We start from the raw sequence: 17,629 nt of genomic DNA on the forward strand, positions 1-17,629 counted from the left end.
GGGTCTTTGGCCTTTTTTTTTCTGCGTTCTACAGCATATGTTCTAGATGGCCTCCATTTAGCGTTTGTTTTTTTTTGGGGGGGGGTCACCCTGTATGTATATATATATATATATATATATATATATATATATATATATATATATATATATATACGTATCCCACGCTATAGGACGCCAACAAAGAGGGAAGCGAGGACTGATGAAGATTATATGTGCCTGTGTACTTCGCCTACTCGTATGTGTGTGTATATTCTCATACATCCTTTTGGCAAGGGATGTGTAATTTCCTTTGTCCATCTCAAACACACGCACACACAACCAGTTCTTTTATTTTCTATAGCATGTTCTACGAAAAAATAATAATAATAATAATAATTATAAATAGATAAAAGGCAGGAATGGAAACAAAGAGTTAGAGAGAATATATACAGATGATATGAATATTTTCTAAAAAATATATCCATATATATATATATATATATATATATATATATATATATATATATATATATATATATATATATATATATATATATGCGTAATTCCTAATATATAAATAAAACATTTCTTCCATTTCATTGATGTTAATAGCTTTGGAGTTTCTGATCGATTATAGCATTTGAACATTTAGTATCGATCTCTATATTACTTTCTGTTATTCGTAAATACAAGAACGGCTGTCTTTACCGTCACAACCAATAACAATCTTAATATTAGACAATTTCTCAACCGGCTGTATATTATAGTTTAAGTGTTTGTTTATTGGCTAATGTAAAGTGAATTGTTTGAATAAATCTTATTCAATATTCACGGAATATAAAAACTGACGAACAAATTGAGATACGGCTGAAAGAAACACGCGGTTATAATAATTAAAGTCGAACATATCAATAAATAGATTCATTTTTTGAAGAAAGCAACTCGTGAATCTGAAATTGATTGATCATTGCAGGCCAATTTCTGAATAGGTGATGATATTTTATGTTGAACAACTCTTTCAAATGTTGTTTTAATGGAATGATGCTAGCGGCCGTACTAACGTAACAATGTCCGAGGCTTCCATACATTAAGAGGTGGTTTTACTCATTGTACACAAATATTTATGTTTCTATTTAGACAAGATCCAGGTGTTCAAATGTTCAAATATAACGAAAAACAACAAAAAAACAAAACAAAACAAAACAAATAAAAAGCGAAGAATAGTTTCACAGTACGCGACACCTTGTCTGAAATTATGCACAAAATTCTTACGCGAAGTTTCTTAACGATCATATATATATATATATATATATATATATATATATATATATATATATATATATATATACATATATATACATAGTATATATAGTACTGCATGTCGATGACTATATATATATATATATATATATATATATATATATATATATCGACATGCCAGTACTGTTTCGTTGTATCACAAATCAGTGCTGCTAGTCTAGCACCTCTCCCAAAGTCGAGGATTGAACCTAAAACCATCGCGTTGACAGTCGGCAGCTCCACCCATCGACCCACGGGAGCGGTGCCCGCAAATAACCTCGCCAAATATCCCGCAAATAACCTCGCCAAATGTCTATTTTAAACAAACATCCGCCCACCACCTTTATAGTGCTAAAACCGCTTATTTATAAACAAACAGAGAGCCTCGCATTTTTTCAGCCAATTAAATAGCGGGTGATATTATTTACGACAATGCTCTACCCAAAGCGGGTGGGGCTTAAAATATTGCCGCGCACTGAAAATAAATAAATTTTCTTCTACGTGTGCATTTATTATGTTTCTATCCCGCTCTCGGTTTTTCACAAAAATAAATACTGAACCCATGCTCCGATTAAAATTAAAATATGCAGCATCACTTTCTGTTCGCTTTTATCACAAATGGAATCACACACACGCAAAAAAAGAAGAATTTTGTTTTACTCTTATTCTTTTATTTTAACAGCATTTCCTGTATTTATAGAATAAATACATTAAAATCATCTTGCTATAATTGCCTTTTAATTCCTATCTTAAAATATTTTTCTGAAGTGATGCAGATGCATATGGTTTTGTTTTGTTAAATATTTTCTCAATGCTTTCAATTTTGCGCCAGGATAACACTCGTGTACAGAACAGAATCGTTAATTGTACATTGCAAAAAAGAATCAATCGCGTCTTACATACAACAAATAGATTATATTTTTCATCACATAAACTAAAAAGTTGTGCATGCATATATACATATGGTTAAACCAATTAACCAACCATTGGCACAATTTTGGTACAAAGATGATAAGCTTAAAGTGCCCAAAAGTGTGCAATATTTAGTTTCGTGTAAAGAGGGTAAAAATGGGGTGGAATCCCTTCGTGAAAATTCAGATAGCTTAAATTTCAGACATCAATTAAGACATATTTCTGTTAATTAAGTTTATTTGGACTATTTAAAACAAATTTTAGGGTATAATATGGGATTATCCTTGTATTTGAAAATTCAAATATTTCAGATTTGCATTAAATTTGAACCACAGATATTATGCAATATTTACTGAATTTTATTTTTTTTTCCTGAATACACATGAAGCTTAATCATTATATTTTAGATATTTTCTTGAATGAAAATCAAAATGAGAATAGCGGATTCTAGTCTTATATTTTAGTATTATCAAATGTTGAGGGGGTGCCCGGGTGCGCATAAAAATGGTGAAAAACTTATGTGCAGTGAATTCATTCTACACAAAAAAAAATCTAGCGTTTTATTCCGTGTGGAAATCATCAGGTTAATTGTAATTGTTCCCATAATTTTAATGGAAAATGAATCAAAGCTTGTCGTTATAGCTTACTTGCCATAATGTGTGTATACCGGTGTTTGTGTACAATGTTTACTGCCATAGTATATATCGGTATATATGTGTGTGTTTTTTTTTTTCAATAGAACTTTGTCTACTTTTTAATGCTCTTAATATCACTGTAAATGAACATGTCTTTGTTCCAACTGTTTTAGCCACGCCCACATAAAACGACCAATTACGTACGCACTCTTTATTACGATATCGCAATGACGTAATGTTTACGTTTGTTTTCTAGCTTTGCAAACGGTGGATGCCACAATGCTGAATTCACGTCTGATCGCGAGCTCTGAAACAAACTGTTTTATATCCAAAACCGCGTTAAACTTAATGTACAACAATGTTTATTATACCTTATATATTTATTAAGTATTGTGCTTCGGTAAAATGAATAAACAATCCTAATTAACTTGCCTATACACGAGGGCAAAGTAAGACAAAAGATCGATGGAGGGGGGGGGGTATGTAGAAAAAAGTACAGCTCCTCAAAATAAGACACGCTGGATTAGGACAAAAACAAAAAAAATCTTCAATCTAGAAAGATTAATAAATGGTCTGGCCCGTTTCTGTATTTATAATTATAAATACGCAATATAAGAAATAGAGTATGTATTTAAATATCGTTAACAAAACGTGACGATTGATAGTTTCGCACTTTTTATTTTCAGAGCGTACAATAAACTGCCCGTTATATCGTACTATAAACTTAATTTTATCTCTCTGCACAAACGCACTATATTTTATTGGACAGCAATTAATAAATACTACAATAATATATATATATATATATACTAGCATGGGTGTCCACCGTTGCCCGGGTATTTGGAGGTAAGCAAAAAAAAAAAAAAGAAAAATAAAGCAGTCAATTTTTTTAAACTTTGACCCCTATTATGACCCCTTAAAATTTATTGTTTTGGGCGCACATCAAGTTATTAAGTTAGATCCATGTCCAAGGCACATATATCTAAAATTTCAAGTGTTTAGACTCAAAATTGTCGGAGGAGTTTGGTAGAGTTCTCAAAGGTTAAATCGCTGAACTTTGACCCCTTAATCGCCAAATTTCTGGCCGAAACCCGATCACATAGATTTTTACCAAATCTCAGTACCCTGTATATCAAATTTCGAGTCTGTAGACTAAAAATTGACAGAGTTATTGCGTAGGGAAATGTACACACACAGACATACAGAGAGACAGATACACAAACAGATACACAGACACGTTCACTTTTATAGATATACTAGAATTTCAGCTCGGCGTTGCTCGGGTGTTTGGAGGTGTATGTTGAGCAAAAAAAAAAAAGAAGAGCGGTCAATTTTTTTAAACTTTGACCCCTACTATGACCCCTTTAACAATGTTTTGGGATCAAATCAAGTTATTAAGTTAAATCCATGTCCAAGGAACCTATATCTAAAATTTCAAGTGTTTAGACTAAAAATTGTCGAATGAGTTTGGTAGAGTTCTCAAAGGTCAAATCGTTGAACGTTGACCCCTCAACAGCCAAATTTTTGGCCGAAAACCGATTACAAAGATTTTCTCAAATCTCAGTACCCTGTATATCAAATTTCGAGTCTGTAGACTAAAAATTGACAGAGTTATGGCGTAGGGAAATGTACACACAGACAGACACACACACAGACACGTTCATTTATATATATATATTATATATATATATATATATATATATATAAATGAACGTGTCTGTATATATATATATATATATATATGTATGCTGTATTGATGTTTTGTACTCAATTACGCATTTGAGAGCATCATATTTTATTAAAAATAAGATTTGCATTAATCGATGGGCCATCTGTACCTGCGGTTTCACAAGCATATTGAAACTACCACCGTTCGGTAACTCTTTTTATATATACATACATACATATAGTTATCAACGAGTAAATACTCTTAAGAGTACACCATATAGGATTAAATCAGAGAAAATATAAAACAAAAAAAATATTTAAAAACAATGATAAATAATTGTGAAGAAATATTTCTCGGAATATTTAAAAAAAAAAGTATAATTACAAATATCCAACTTATTTTTAATTTTTTTTTCATATATATATATATATATATATATATATATATATATATATATATATATATATATATATATATATATATATAGTTCAAACTGAACAAAAAATAAATAAATAAAATAATAATGAACCAATGACTCATCGTTTCACCGGTCATACGGTGTCGATAAATAATTTATTCATCAAGTTAATGAGATTCAGGAGATTGGCGTAGGGGTGTGGACAAAAGGTTCAGGCTGTTATTTTTATTTTTTTTATTTAGTTTTTCTTGCGCTGGAGCCCCCGCTTGACAAACGCAAACATATTTTAGAAAACATGTTTCGTCTGCTTAAGATTGACCCCCACCTCCTAAGCATATGCATACACTTTCTAAAAGGGGCGGGGGCGGCAGAGAAAGAAAAAAATAAAATACCGCTCATAGCCAGCCAGCCAGACAGACGGACACACAAACAGACTCACAACTAAACACTGACGCACACAAGACAGGCCCACGATAATTGTACATGTAATATATATATATATATATATATATATATATATATATATATATATATATATATATATATATATTGTATCGACGTCATAGCTTGCTCGCACCCCCCCTCTCTCTCTCTCTCTCTGTCCCCCCTTCTCTCTCACTTTATTTTTATTTTTTTATCTTGCCCCCGGCATGTGCTTTCATTTATTCTAAGTTTAGCCCCTTTGAACGAGCTCATATTTTATCAACAAAAGATATTCATAAATACAATTTAGATTTAGTTTGTGCATATTAAACTCTGAAATACAGAAGGTTGATATTTTCTTCTTTTAACTGCTTTTTTCTTTACAGAAACTAATATAGTTCTGTTACAGCATTCTGTGTTACATAGGCACTCTTTTCACTTTTGAAAGTCTTACATTATACACATTATAACAATGCAATGAAATACCCCCGGAGACATAATTATCAATATATGTAAATATATATATTTTTTTATATTTTGTGAGAAAACCCTCATTATCAAAATGATTTCAGAATTGGGGTCGAAATCTTTTTTTCTAATATCAGTAATAAAATAAAAAAAAAAACGATAATTTTTTACGACATGCCCCAGCGTATTATAAACACCCCAACCTCCCCATGTTAAGAACGGCTTTCGGAATACCCCCCCACATCCAAAGCCATTCTTAACATGAGGTTGGGGGTGTTTATTTCGAAAGCCGTTCTTAACATGGAGTGGTGGGGATGTTTATACTACGCTGGGGCAGGTTATGAAATTACCCCCCCCCAAAAAAAAAATTAAAACTTATTTTTCGGATATATATGTATATATATATATCTGTGTGTGTGTGTGTGTGTGTGTGTGTGTGTGTGTGTGTGTACGTACGATTTTAATTACTTATTTTAAGTTATAATATTATTTATAAATGAATGCATTTTCATTTTCATATGTAATTAGGTAATCATTACTATTATCGGCGTTAATTGCTTTAAAGCAAATACCGTTGGGAAATAATAAACACGCACAATTTATTTTGCTTTTCGTCTTCATACTTGCAAAAAAAAAAAAAAAAAATGTTTTAATTAAATATTTAAACCAATCTAATTTACGCCGGCGCATTCTTTGCTTCCGCTCTGGTTATGGATTTTATTATTGTTTACGGTCACGTAAATTGACGGAAACGTTTTAAAATATTAAATTGGGTAAAAAAAAAAAAAAAAAAAAAGATGTAAGTTAAACAAAATGAGTTATTTTTTTTTTACTAATTTCCGCAAATGTATTTGCTTCGAAATAATTTTCGTTGGTAATAATGATTATCTATGTTGTAAGTAATAAACGATCACTTTCATTAGTTTCTGTTTTCATAGTAAACATTAAAAATATTTTTACCTCTGTGATTTTTATATTGACAACTTTTCATTAATACGCGACCTTACTTTTTCGGTTTGCTATACTCACCTATGTATATAAACGTATGAACACATAAACATATTTATGCATATACATACACACGCATGTATACATATGCACTTACACATATAAACGCGCACATATATATACACATACTGTATACAATGATACATTATATATATATATATATATATATATATATATATATATATATATATAGATAGATAGATAGATAGATAGATATAGATATAGATATAGATAGATAGATAGATAGATAGATAGATAGATAGATAGATATAGAGAGAGATATAGAAAGAGAGAGCGAGGGAGAGAGAAAGCGAGAGGGAGACAGCGCGTGCGAAAGAGAGAGAGAGAGAGAGAGAGAGAGAGAGAGAGACAGAAAGTGAAAGCCAGAGTTAAAGAGGGAGAGACAGTGAGAAAGAGAGAGTGATAGAGAGTGAGTGAGTTAGAGTGAGAGAGTGAAAGAGAGAGAGCGTTAGAAAGAGAGAGAGAGAGAGAGACAGAGTTAGAAAGAGGAAGAGTTAGAAAGAGTGAGAAAGGAAGAGTTAGATAGATAGATAGATAGAGTAAAGCATAAAAATAGATTTATGCCAATAAGCTATATACATCGGTAATCGGTTTGAAGCGATCATATAATTTTGCTTCGGTTATTGTTTATTTTCTTATTTGAAATATAAATATTGTTTTTTTAAAAATTCACGAAAATCTTTTCTGTGTGTGAAAGTGCTTTCTTTGGTTTCGTTTTACTTCAGTGTATGTTGACAGAATTCAGGGGGGGGGGGATCATTTTCTTGGGTGCGCGTGCGCGTGTGTGGTTAGATTTCAGTTATATTTTCATTTTTTTTTATGTATATATATTTCTAGAGAATTTCAATATTAATAAAACTGATTAGATTTCGTGTATATGCGTGCTCCTCGCCTAAGTGCAATCAACTAATTTTTGTTTTTTTTTAATTAATTGAAGATTTATGGAAATCAGATATAAAATAACGCGAAACTAAAACGATTTATATGTATATATATATATATATATATATATATATATATATATATATATATATATATATATATATATATATATATATATATATATTTTTTTTTTTTTTCTATAAACCCGGCAATATGTTTTGGCAAAAAAAAAAAAAAAAAAAAATTTAATGTGTGGCCTTCAGTATTTTTTTTATACGTTTCTGTTTAAATTTTTTTTTTCTTATTTTGTTACAGGTAGGGACGAGGCATACTATCCCATACGTGACGACCGAACTAATTTTTCAAAGATTTTAACAATCCCTTTACGTTTGTAATCCATCTTGTACTTTTGCCAGGTAGTTTTTAAATTTATTTTTCATGAGTCCTATAATTATTGGAATGATAGAGATCTTCCTAAGATTCCAATTTCTTTTTATGCCGTACATAAGACCTCAGTATTTCGTTATCTTTTTCTCCTCAACTCTGTTTAATCCAACATCATTGAGGACACTAACTTCTACTAAGGTTGCTTCTTTCTCCTTGTCTCATGTTGTGTGTGCGTGTCATTTGAGAATACATGCATTAGCGTTTGCGTTTTTCTGGGTTTTTTTTTTCTCTCTAAAAAATAAACTACAATTTAGAGAAGGCATTCTTAAATAAACTAATTTCCTGTGTGAGCAGAAAACAATGAATGACGCGTTTAAATTTATTCATTCGTGTCAAAGGGAGGCATGCTGCCGCCTGTCTGATATTTAGCCCCATTCTTTTGTAAAATCCAAACAAATGCACAAAACTAGGCTTGGTCATATGACCAGCAACATAAATAAAATTGGAAATTGATAATAACATATGTGATTTATTTGAATTATTTTGCGCACAGGCCAGTCCGTTTAAGGAACGCTATTTTTCTTTTAATCCAGGAAGAGCTATTTTTAGACTAAACGTACACGTTAACTCTACGACCAGAGATTCCTAGCGTGCACCAAGCACAGTGATGATGCATCGACTGTTATTTTAAGTACACATAGAACAACACACACATGTATAGGTGAGCGTCTTTTACTGGTGAGGCGTAAATATTATTTTTTGAAAATGCATAAATACTACTTTTAGATATGCATTTTTTTTTTTTTTGCAAATGTTCCACACACACACACACACACACACACACACACACACACACACACACACACATATATATATATATATATATATATATATATATATATATATATATATATATATACTAAGTTATAAAATATATATGGCGATTAAGCTACACTGAATAGTCCGCGTTTCATCCATTCCAGGATTCTTAAGCCTGAAGGATCCTAAAGTGAATGAAACGCGGAATATTCAGTGTAGCTTAATCGCCATATATATCTTATAACTTACTAACTAGCTCTACCTACGTATTGGGCACAGTTGAAGTAAATACGCATAAATTTATACTTTCGTATATTAATTTATGTGAGTAAATGAAGTAGTTATATATATATATATATATATATATTAGCATTTGCAAAACAAACAAATGCAGTTTTGTGGTGCACAAGTTTAATAACATTAATACTTTGTCATAACACTGATCACTTTTAGGTTTATTATAATGGCTTATCAACGTTTCATTTATTCCTTCAGATTTGCTTCTTTTTATCACTATCTCGTCGGAATACTATTTCCATTGTTTTCATCACACACACACACATATATATATATATATATATATATATATATATATATATATATATATATATATGTGTGTGTGTGTGTGTGTGTGTGTGTGTGTGTGTGTGTGTGTTGTGTGAATAAAAAATCAATACGAAAAATATATAAATGTTTACATCTTTTCTGTATTTATTTTCTATGTGTTGATGTGTAGGAATACAAAAAGTCTTTTGAACTCTCCCCCCCAAAAAAAAAACAAGAATATTTCTTTCAAAAGCACATATTTTCGACAGATCCTTTGGTCTTCCTCAGTGTGAATCATTGCTCTAATACTCATATATATATAAATTATTTATTTATTTAGTATATATAAATTATCATTTTTATACCTACAGACAGTTTCATGCTTACGCAATCATCAGTGCAAGAAATGACGATCAACGCTGGTCAAAAATTTGAACCTCACTATAAAACAACATTGACTCCATTAGCAAGGAACATACCGTAGAACCACCGTTCACCGCTACGGAATTATAGGGAATTTTAACATTAATGAAGTGTGCGTGTGTCTTTGTAACTACGTGCGTGCGTGCGTGTGTGTGTGCATACACGCAATCAGCGTGCAAACTGTCGGACGTTGCATGATCATTATTAAATACTTGAATTGTCCCGGCGTTGCCTGGGTGGCCTGTTACATTCAATTCTTTCTTCCTTGCCGGGCCTTTCTTTTTTTTTTCCATTTCACTTCATTTCTTTTAGAAAATATTTAGAGTTTTTAAAAGATTATTTAATAAGAGTATTAGAGCAATGTACTAATCAGTTGAGATGTCTTTGAAAATGTGGAAATTTGCATCTTAGAAATGATTAGAGTTTTTTTTTTTTTTTTTTGCTTTTGTTTTAAATTTTACTCTTAAATTAATAGACAAGACGAAGTTAAGAATGCAGAAGTGGATTTTCTTTTTTCATATTTATTATATATATATATATATATATATATATATATATATATATATATATATATATATATATATATATATATATATACACTTAGAATTCCAGCAGAGTGATCTATTTATAAGGAAAAATAAAATAAATAATTAAAATAAAATAAAGCGCAATATTTATATTTTTATTTTCAGCAGTCAAACATAATAGTATGAAACCGTTTTAAGTCCCAATACCAAGTCGATCTATATCCTATCGATGACTTATCTTATCTAACTACTGAACCTTTTTAAACACTTAAATTATAAAAATTCTCGTCACACAATTCAATTAACTGAACATTAATTTTAATATTCACGTACAAGCATTAATACAGAAATGCGCGTTATCTAATCTGGTAACATTATTATTATTATTATTATTATTATTATTATTATTATTATTGTTGTTGTTGTTATTGTTGTTGTTGTTGTTATTATTATTATTATTATTATTAAGATTATTATTATTATCATTATTAAGATTATTATTATTATTATTATTATTATTGTTGTCGTTGTTGTTGTTGTTGTTGTTGTTGGAGGTGGTGGTGGTGGTGGTGGTGGTGATCATGCTTCTATAGAAGTTGAACCGGACCAAACCAACGTTAGCCGAACGAAACCTAGAACTTAGGCTGTAAAAACACACACACAGACTTCCGCCCAAATTCCGTACAAGTACCATTAATATTATTATTTCTAGCTCAATGTGTTTGCGAAAATATATAAATATTACAATGCATTGTTAGACAAGCCTCTTAATTCCATCATGAACTCAATTGGTTCAAACACTTTAAACATTTTTTATGAGTAAAGATAAACAAAGAAGTTATATATTTCACACACACACACACACACACACACACACACACACACACACACACACACACACACACACCCACATTGTATATGTAGTGCACAGCATTTACCACAAGTTACTCGAAAAAAGTTCTCAGCAATAAAAGAAGAATATCAAATAAAATATATAAATAAAATAAAAGTAGATTGCGAAAAATACTACGTATCCTAATTGCCGTATATAGGTTTTTCATAATTTCCCCATATATATATATATATATATATATACATATATATACATATATATATATATATATATATATGTGTGTGTGTGTATGTGTGTGCTCACGCGCGTAGTTTGTATGCGTTATTTTCTATATCTATTTTCAATATTTACTACAAGAGTGCTAGTGCTCAATACGCGAGTAGAGCTAGATAGTATGTTATGGAAATATATACGGCAATTCAGCTACACATAATTTTCCCTTTTTCCTCCTAGGGATGATTCATGAGACTATTGCCTGACGAATCCTATTTTCATAATTTGCTTTATATATATATATATATATATATATATATATATATATATATATATATATATATATATATATAAGGAGCGAGGAGCGGAGCAAACCGAAAGCCGTAGGCTTAATCCTCCATTATTTAATAAAATTAATAAATTAGTGCTTGTTTTTTTTTTGTTTTTTTTTTGTGCAGAAGTGTAGTCTATTTATTTCTGATACACACACGCGCGTAAGACGCACACGCACACGTCGTTTTTCTGTCTGTTCCACTTTTTCTCGGAAACTAGCCAGCCGATCTGGCCGAAATTTTGTATAGACCATTATTATAATGAGGCGCAACGAACTAAGCAGTATAGTATCCGTTTGACTCAAAGTTAGAGATGAAGAGCGATTATTATTTAAGTTCAACTTTTTCTCGGAAACTAGTCGAATTTAGCTGAAATTTTGTATAAATCTTTGTTCTGTTAAGGTACAGCGAACTAAGTATTATGGTATCCGTTAGATGCACAGTTTAGGATTAATAATGATTAGTATTTAATGTAAATGTGAGCACAATGTAACACTATTCAACCATCAATTTCGCATAAAGCACTTATTCTAAGTACGCGAGTTAGTTACAGTTAAAAATTCTAATATATATATATATATATATATATATATATATATATATATATATATATATGGTTACCCAAACATTAATGTCACATCAGTGTGGCTAGACGCAACCAGTGTACAGGCGCGAAGATTGGACACCGCAGCTGCAGCTCAGCTTCAGCGTGATCAGGCAGCTGCCCTCTGCGCTAACAAACCGGCCGCTATAACATGAAAATCAACGTCTTCACATCGAGACCGAGTCGAATCAATACAGCCGACTTTGCGTGCACACACAAAGTGCTCAACACCGTTTTAGATAGCGCATTGTAACACTAATAGCTCTGGTCTAGTCTTAACAGTTTACTGCAGTTTCACTGATCATCCAATTATCAGAAGCTCATTAAGAAATTTATACAGGTTTTCGTACATTTTGGGCACAGTTTCAAGCTACAAAGGAAAGCGAATCATGATACGTGCATGTGCGTGCGTATTTGTGTGCGCATACTTGCACGCGTATGCATGTGTGTGAGTGTGCGTGTGTATATGTGTGGGTGTGTGTGTGATATACACATATGCAAATGCGACACTTTCTTGTACGTCATTGTTAGAGTATTCTAACAGCGTGTATGCAGCAGTGGGCAGAAGCCTGGTCATACCCAGGCCCAACTCTTTGATCGTGTCTCCCAAACATTTAAGTAAAGGTCCTAGTACTGAGAAATATTATGGAAAAAAGGACATAGTTTGAATATGATTAGATACCCGAGATCTTTGCACCCATCCCATGCATACCGCTGTCTGAGTGCATGTTTAAAATTATTAATCACCGATATGTGTGTGTGTGTGTGTGTGTGTGTGTGTGTGTGTGTGTGTGTGTGTGTGTGTGTGTGTGAGTGTTCTCTCTTATCTTTATTATGAGTATTATTAAATGTAATATATATTGATAACACGACAACAAGCAAGATTTTGTCGAATCGTTGCATGGTTGCCGTTAATGATTTTAGAAGATAAACAATTCGAGTTTTTATTTTTATTTTATTTATTTATTTTATTTTATTTATTTATTTATTTATTTTTTTTTTTTTGCAAAGGTGCACTTACCTGTTTTTAAAAAGTAATGATATTTTTTCGCCGGAGATTTTTAACTTTCGCGCCAGTCTCCATTTTAAGGTAGACACTGACTCCTTTTCAGGCATGTTGATCTCAAAGTGTCCCCCGGTCGCTGTGTGTATGTTAAGTTTTAGGAATCCACATTGGCTATTGTTAGTCGCTAAACCGTTTATAGTCGCAATTTTTGTTGACGTATTCATTATTATAAATCGTAGTAATTTTTTTTTTCGAATGAACGTATATATTGTATATGTATTAAAAAAAAAATATGCGATAAGTATAAAAATAAATTATCCGCAATTCTTCTTTTTTGTGTGTGGTTCAAGTAATAAGAAAAAAAATAAAGCTCCAATGAGGTATGGATGATGTAAATCCTTGCAGCTTATAGGTAATAAATTAAAAAAAACATGTAATAATGCACTTATTCGAATAGGAGAAGCGTATAAAGTGCTGGCCGTTTCGGGCTGGTTTTCGTTACGGAATAGCCTTGATGGTACTACTAAATCGTACTTTTGTCAGCTGAAAGAGGGAGTGGTCGGTAAGGATATGATGTAAAGGTCTCTGATTGGCTGATGAGTTTCAGAAAGAAAGTCGTAGGAAAGGAGAAGTGAGAGCGTTGTATACACACGCACGCATGCCAGTACGCACTAACGAGGATATAGACGTATTCACAGTTATCTTTATTTGTAATTTATACGCAGCCACGTAATGCATGGGTTTGTTTGTTTGTGTGTGTGTGTGTGTGTGTGTGTGTGTGTGTGTGTGTGTGTGTGTGTGTGTGTGTGTGTGTGTGTGCGTGTGTGTGTGTTCGTGCGTGCGTGATGGAAGGAGAGAAAAACTTAGACATTGAAAGAAAGAATATGAAAAAAGAAAGAAAGGAAATATGATAGAAAGAATGTAATGTATGGGAAGAAACAGTACAAGTGGAAAATATACTAGAAAGATAAATAATAAAAACTAACAAAGAGAAAGAATAAACGAAGGCAAAAAGAAGAAAGCAAAGGAAAAAGAAGAAGAAAAAAGAGCAAGGAAAGAAAGAATAGAAGAAAAAAAAGTAAATTTAGGTAGCTGGAAAAACAATAAAATAAGGAAAGTGTGAGTAAGAAGAAAAAAAAAAAACGAAATTAAAAGCAAATGAAGAATGAAAACAAATAAAGAGCAAAGTGCGTCCAAGGATGGAGTAGTACTGACTGCTGTCACATCTGGGCAGGAGCTGCTAGAAACAGCTTTTCCTGCCTTGACAGAGTTCAAAATATACTTCGTAGCTTAGTGGGGGACATCTTTTCCTCTTCCCTAGAACCTCTTTCCCACAGAAGAGACGTTGCGAGCCTGTCTCTGCTTTATAATTATTTTCATAGCAAGTGCTAGACTGAGCTCCAATCTATGGTACCCCCTGGGCTGACTTTCACAAAAAACACTCGTCTAACTAAAACCACTATAAGTGATTTCCCACTCTCTTTATCTGTGCCCAAACCTACACGTAGATTCCATGAACAAAGCCTCTTTCTTAGAACTGCAATGCAATTTAACTGCACGCCGGTGGAACTTCGTTCCGTTTTCCTGCTTTCCAGCTGACTACAATATGGTCGTCTTCAAGTCCTATGTGAACAAATTCTTGATGAGCTATCCCCTTAAGTAATCCAATTTACCAAATTTCCACTACTAACGATGACTGACAGGTTGCCATTGACCAGTGTACACTCATTAACCCTTATCCTTGAGTGGTCTCCAGGTCTTCATAAGTGGTGACTCTTTTGTAAAAATAAGAAAGGAAAAAGAAAGAAAAGAAAGGAATAAAAAGAAAAAGAAAAAAGAAAAGAAAACACCAAAGAAAGAAAGAAAGAAAGAGAACATATAAACAGGTGCTTGGCTACTGTACTCTTTTTTTTTTGTGTGTGTGAATTTTTATCGGCCTTTCTCATAAGAAGAAATGGGAGAAGGAATAAAACAGAAAATTAAAAACCAATTCTAAAGAAAAGGGGAAACAATGAAGGGGCAAATAAAAAAAGAAAAGAGAAAAATAAAGAACGCAAATAATACAGGAGAAATAATGAAAGACAAGAAAGTGGGGAAAAAATCGCAAGATTAAAATATGAAATAATCGAAAGGTAGTAAGAAATAGGAAAAAAAAAGAAGTAGATAGATAAAACAGATAAAACAGTAAAAAAAATATATAAAACCAGAAAAGAAAGGAAGAAACAAAAAAAAAGGGAGCACGAAACAAAATATATAGATAAAAATGAATGATGAAAGAAATAAAAATTAAAAAAAAAAGAAGACGGGAGGAGGGGGAGAGAGAGGGACAGTTAACAAGGCCGATAGCCATTAATCGCGTGCTCTCGTGTAATGAATGAATGCGTGAATGTAAGATTGACATGAAATTCTTTAAGATAAACTAAAATGACCGAAAAATGGGCTGAAATGACTTAAATAAAAAAAAAGTAAATGACTTAGAATGACTTTAATGAACATAAGGATGAATTGAATGACCTTAAGAATGACTTGAATGCTTAAAAAAATAACTGGAATCCTTCAAAAACAACTTGAATGATCTGGAGAATGACTTGAATGGCTTTGAGACTGACTGGTTGTAAAGTGGGTGATCATTTTACATTAAATTAATACAGAAGAGTGATTCCCCACTTTATATCACAAAGTTAAAAACATAAGTACAGCATGTCGTAAGAACAGATTGTATTTATTTGCTTCCCCACTGAGCAAATTAGGCACAAGGCCGTTTTTTAATGTGGAGAGAGAGAGGGAGGGGGGGGGGAAAGGGGATCAGCTCTTGATGGTTGGGAAATGGGAGCTGGATAGTGACAATTGGTATGAAGGGTTGCCCCTACATTGACCAAGGTCTGATATGTGGGGTTGGTATTTATTTGCTCCCCACCGAGCAAATTAGGCACAAGGCCGATTTTTAATGTGAGGAGTGAAGAGGAAATGGGGACCAGCTCCCCGGGCAGTAAGGGAGCTGGATAGCTATAATTGGTATGAAGGGTTGCCCCTACATTGACCAAGGTCTTATATGTCGGGTTTCCTCCACATATGGTCTTTGCTTTCAGTATCTGCCGGAACAGATAATTCACTTTGAGATATTAAATCCTTTATTCATGTCAAAAATACAGTCAAAATCAACAATGAACAAAAAACTTAGGCTCATGGTCAACTCAAAAGGGGGGATTGTGGGGGTCGTTGGTCATCCTTGTCACTCCAGAACTAAACAAAATCAAAAGTTTCTCCCAGCTAGTATCTTCTTTCACTATAATACCGCATTCACCCTTTCACATTGGGGGACGTCCTACTTAACTCCCAATTTTTTAAAACATTTTTTATTGATGTGTAAAAAAATAAAAAGATAACAATAAAATGGCACAATAATTCATTTGTGTCGAGGGAGGGGGAAGAAAAAACAAAAGGTGATTAGTAGGACCCTCCCAACCTCGTCTAGTTGATAGACTGGCCGTTCCACTAGGTTTGTAAAAGGAACCCCGCTTCTGCTGGTCAGTCTCTAAGTGGGGATGCCATCTAGATGCGGGGTGAATGGAGAAAAGAAAATTTTGTGGGTAAGGGATGAGGGTTAGTTTGTATTTCTTTCTCTCCAAGATGGGTGAAATTTAGAGAAAGGGGTTAAAACAAAAATTGCAAGTAGGATGGGGGTGGGGATCTTGGAGGCTTCCTAATCGAGGAGGGATGGAACACACACTCAGCTAGCTGAGAGGCTACTTGTTTAATTTTTCTTTATGGAACTGCGCGTTCCACACCTAGGCCGGGAACACGTATTCAAATTTGGCTCCTCTTCGTACACACAGACTTGCTACATGTATCCATCTTCTGTCAAATGCTGCGCAATGCAGCCTTCTTCTATCACATCTGATCTTTACCCGTAGTTGGTGTTTAAAGAAAGCGATCAGATCCGGATCAGAAAAAGCCCCCTCCCCCCAGCCATCTTGCAGTCTCAACGTCCAAATCACAATTCTCACCAGGATTGGGATGTAGACCATTTGTCTCTCCCAGTCCCATGGCGGCCTCACATTGTCCATGACATTGGATATGGTAATTGGGCGAGGATGCTCAGGATCGATGCAAGCCGTCATTTTGCTGACATACGATCATTACTGGTGGAGTTTGCGGCAATCGAAGAAAGCGTGATTAGTCATTTCTACGGTCGTTGTCCCACA

At 32.9% G+C, this 17,629-nt stretch overlaps 1 protein-coding gene across 1 annotated transcript in view; it reads right to left on the reverse strand.

Annotated features, from left to right (window-relative positions):
- Positions 1-13,976, reverse strand: part of LOC145279917 (midnolin-A-like) — a 104,423-nt gene extending 90,447 nt beyond the window's left edge. Inside the window, exon 1 of the mRNA XM_080131473.1 lies at positions 13,440-13,976. Coding sequence (XP_079987599.1) covers positions 13,440-13,648 — 209 coding nt within the window. The 5' untranslated portion in view covers positions 13,649-13,976. The remainder of the gene's footprint in view (positions 1-13,439) is intronic.
- Positions 13,977-17,629: the final 3,653 nt, after the last annotated feature.

Source organism: Euprymna scolopes, chromosome 7, assembly GCF_053919585.1.
Source record: "Euprymna scolopes isolate OS-2025 chromosome 7, ASM5391958v1, whole genome shotgun sequence".
Classification (NCBI taxonomy): Eukaryota; Metazoa; Mollusca; class Cephalopoda; order Sepiida; family Sepiolidae; genus Euprymna; species Euprymna scolopes.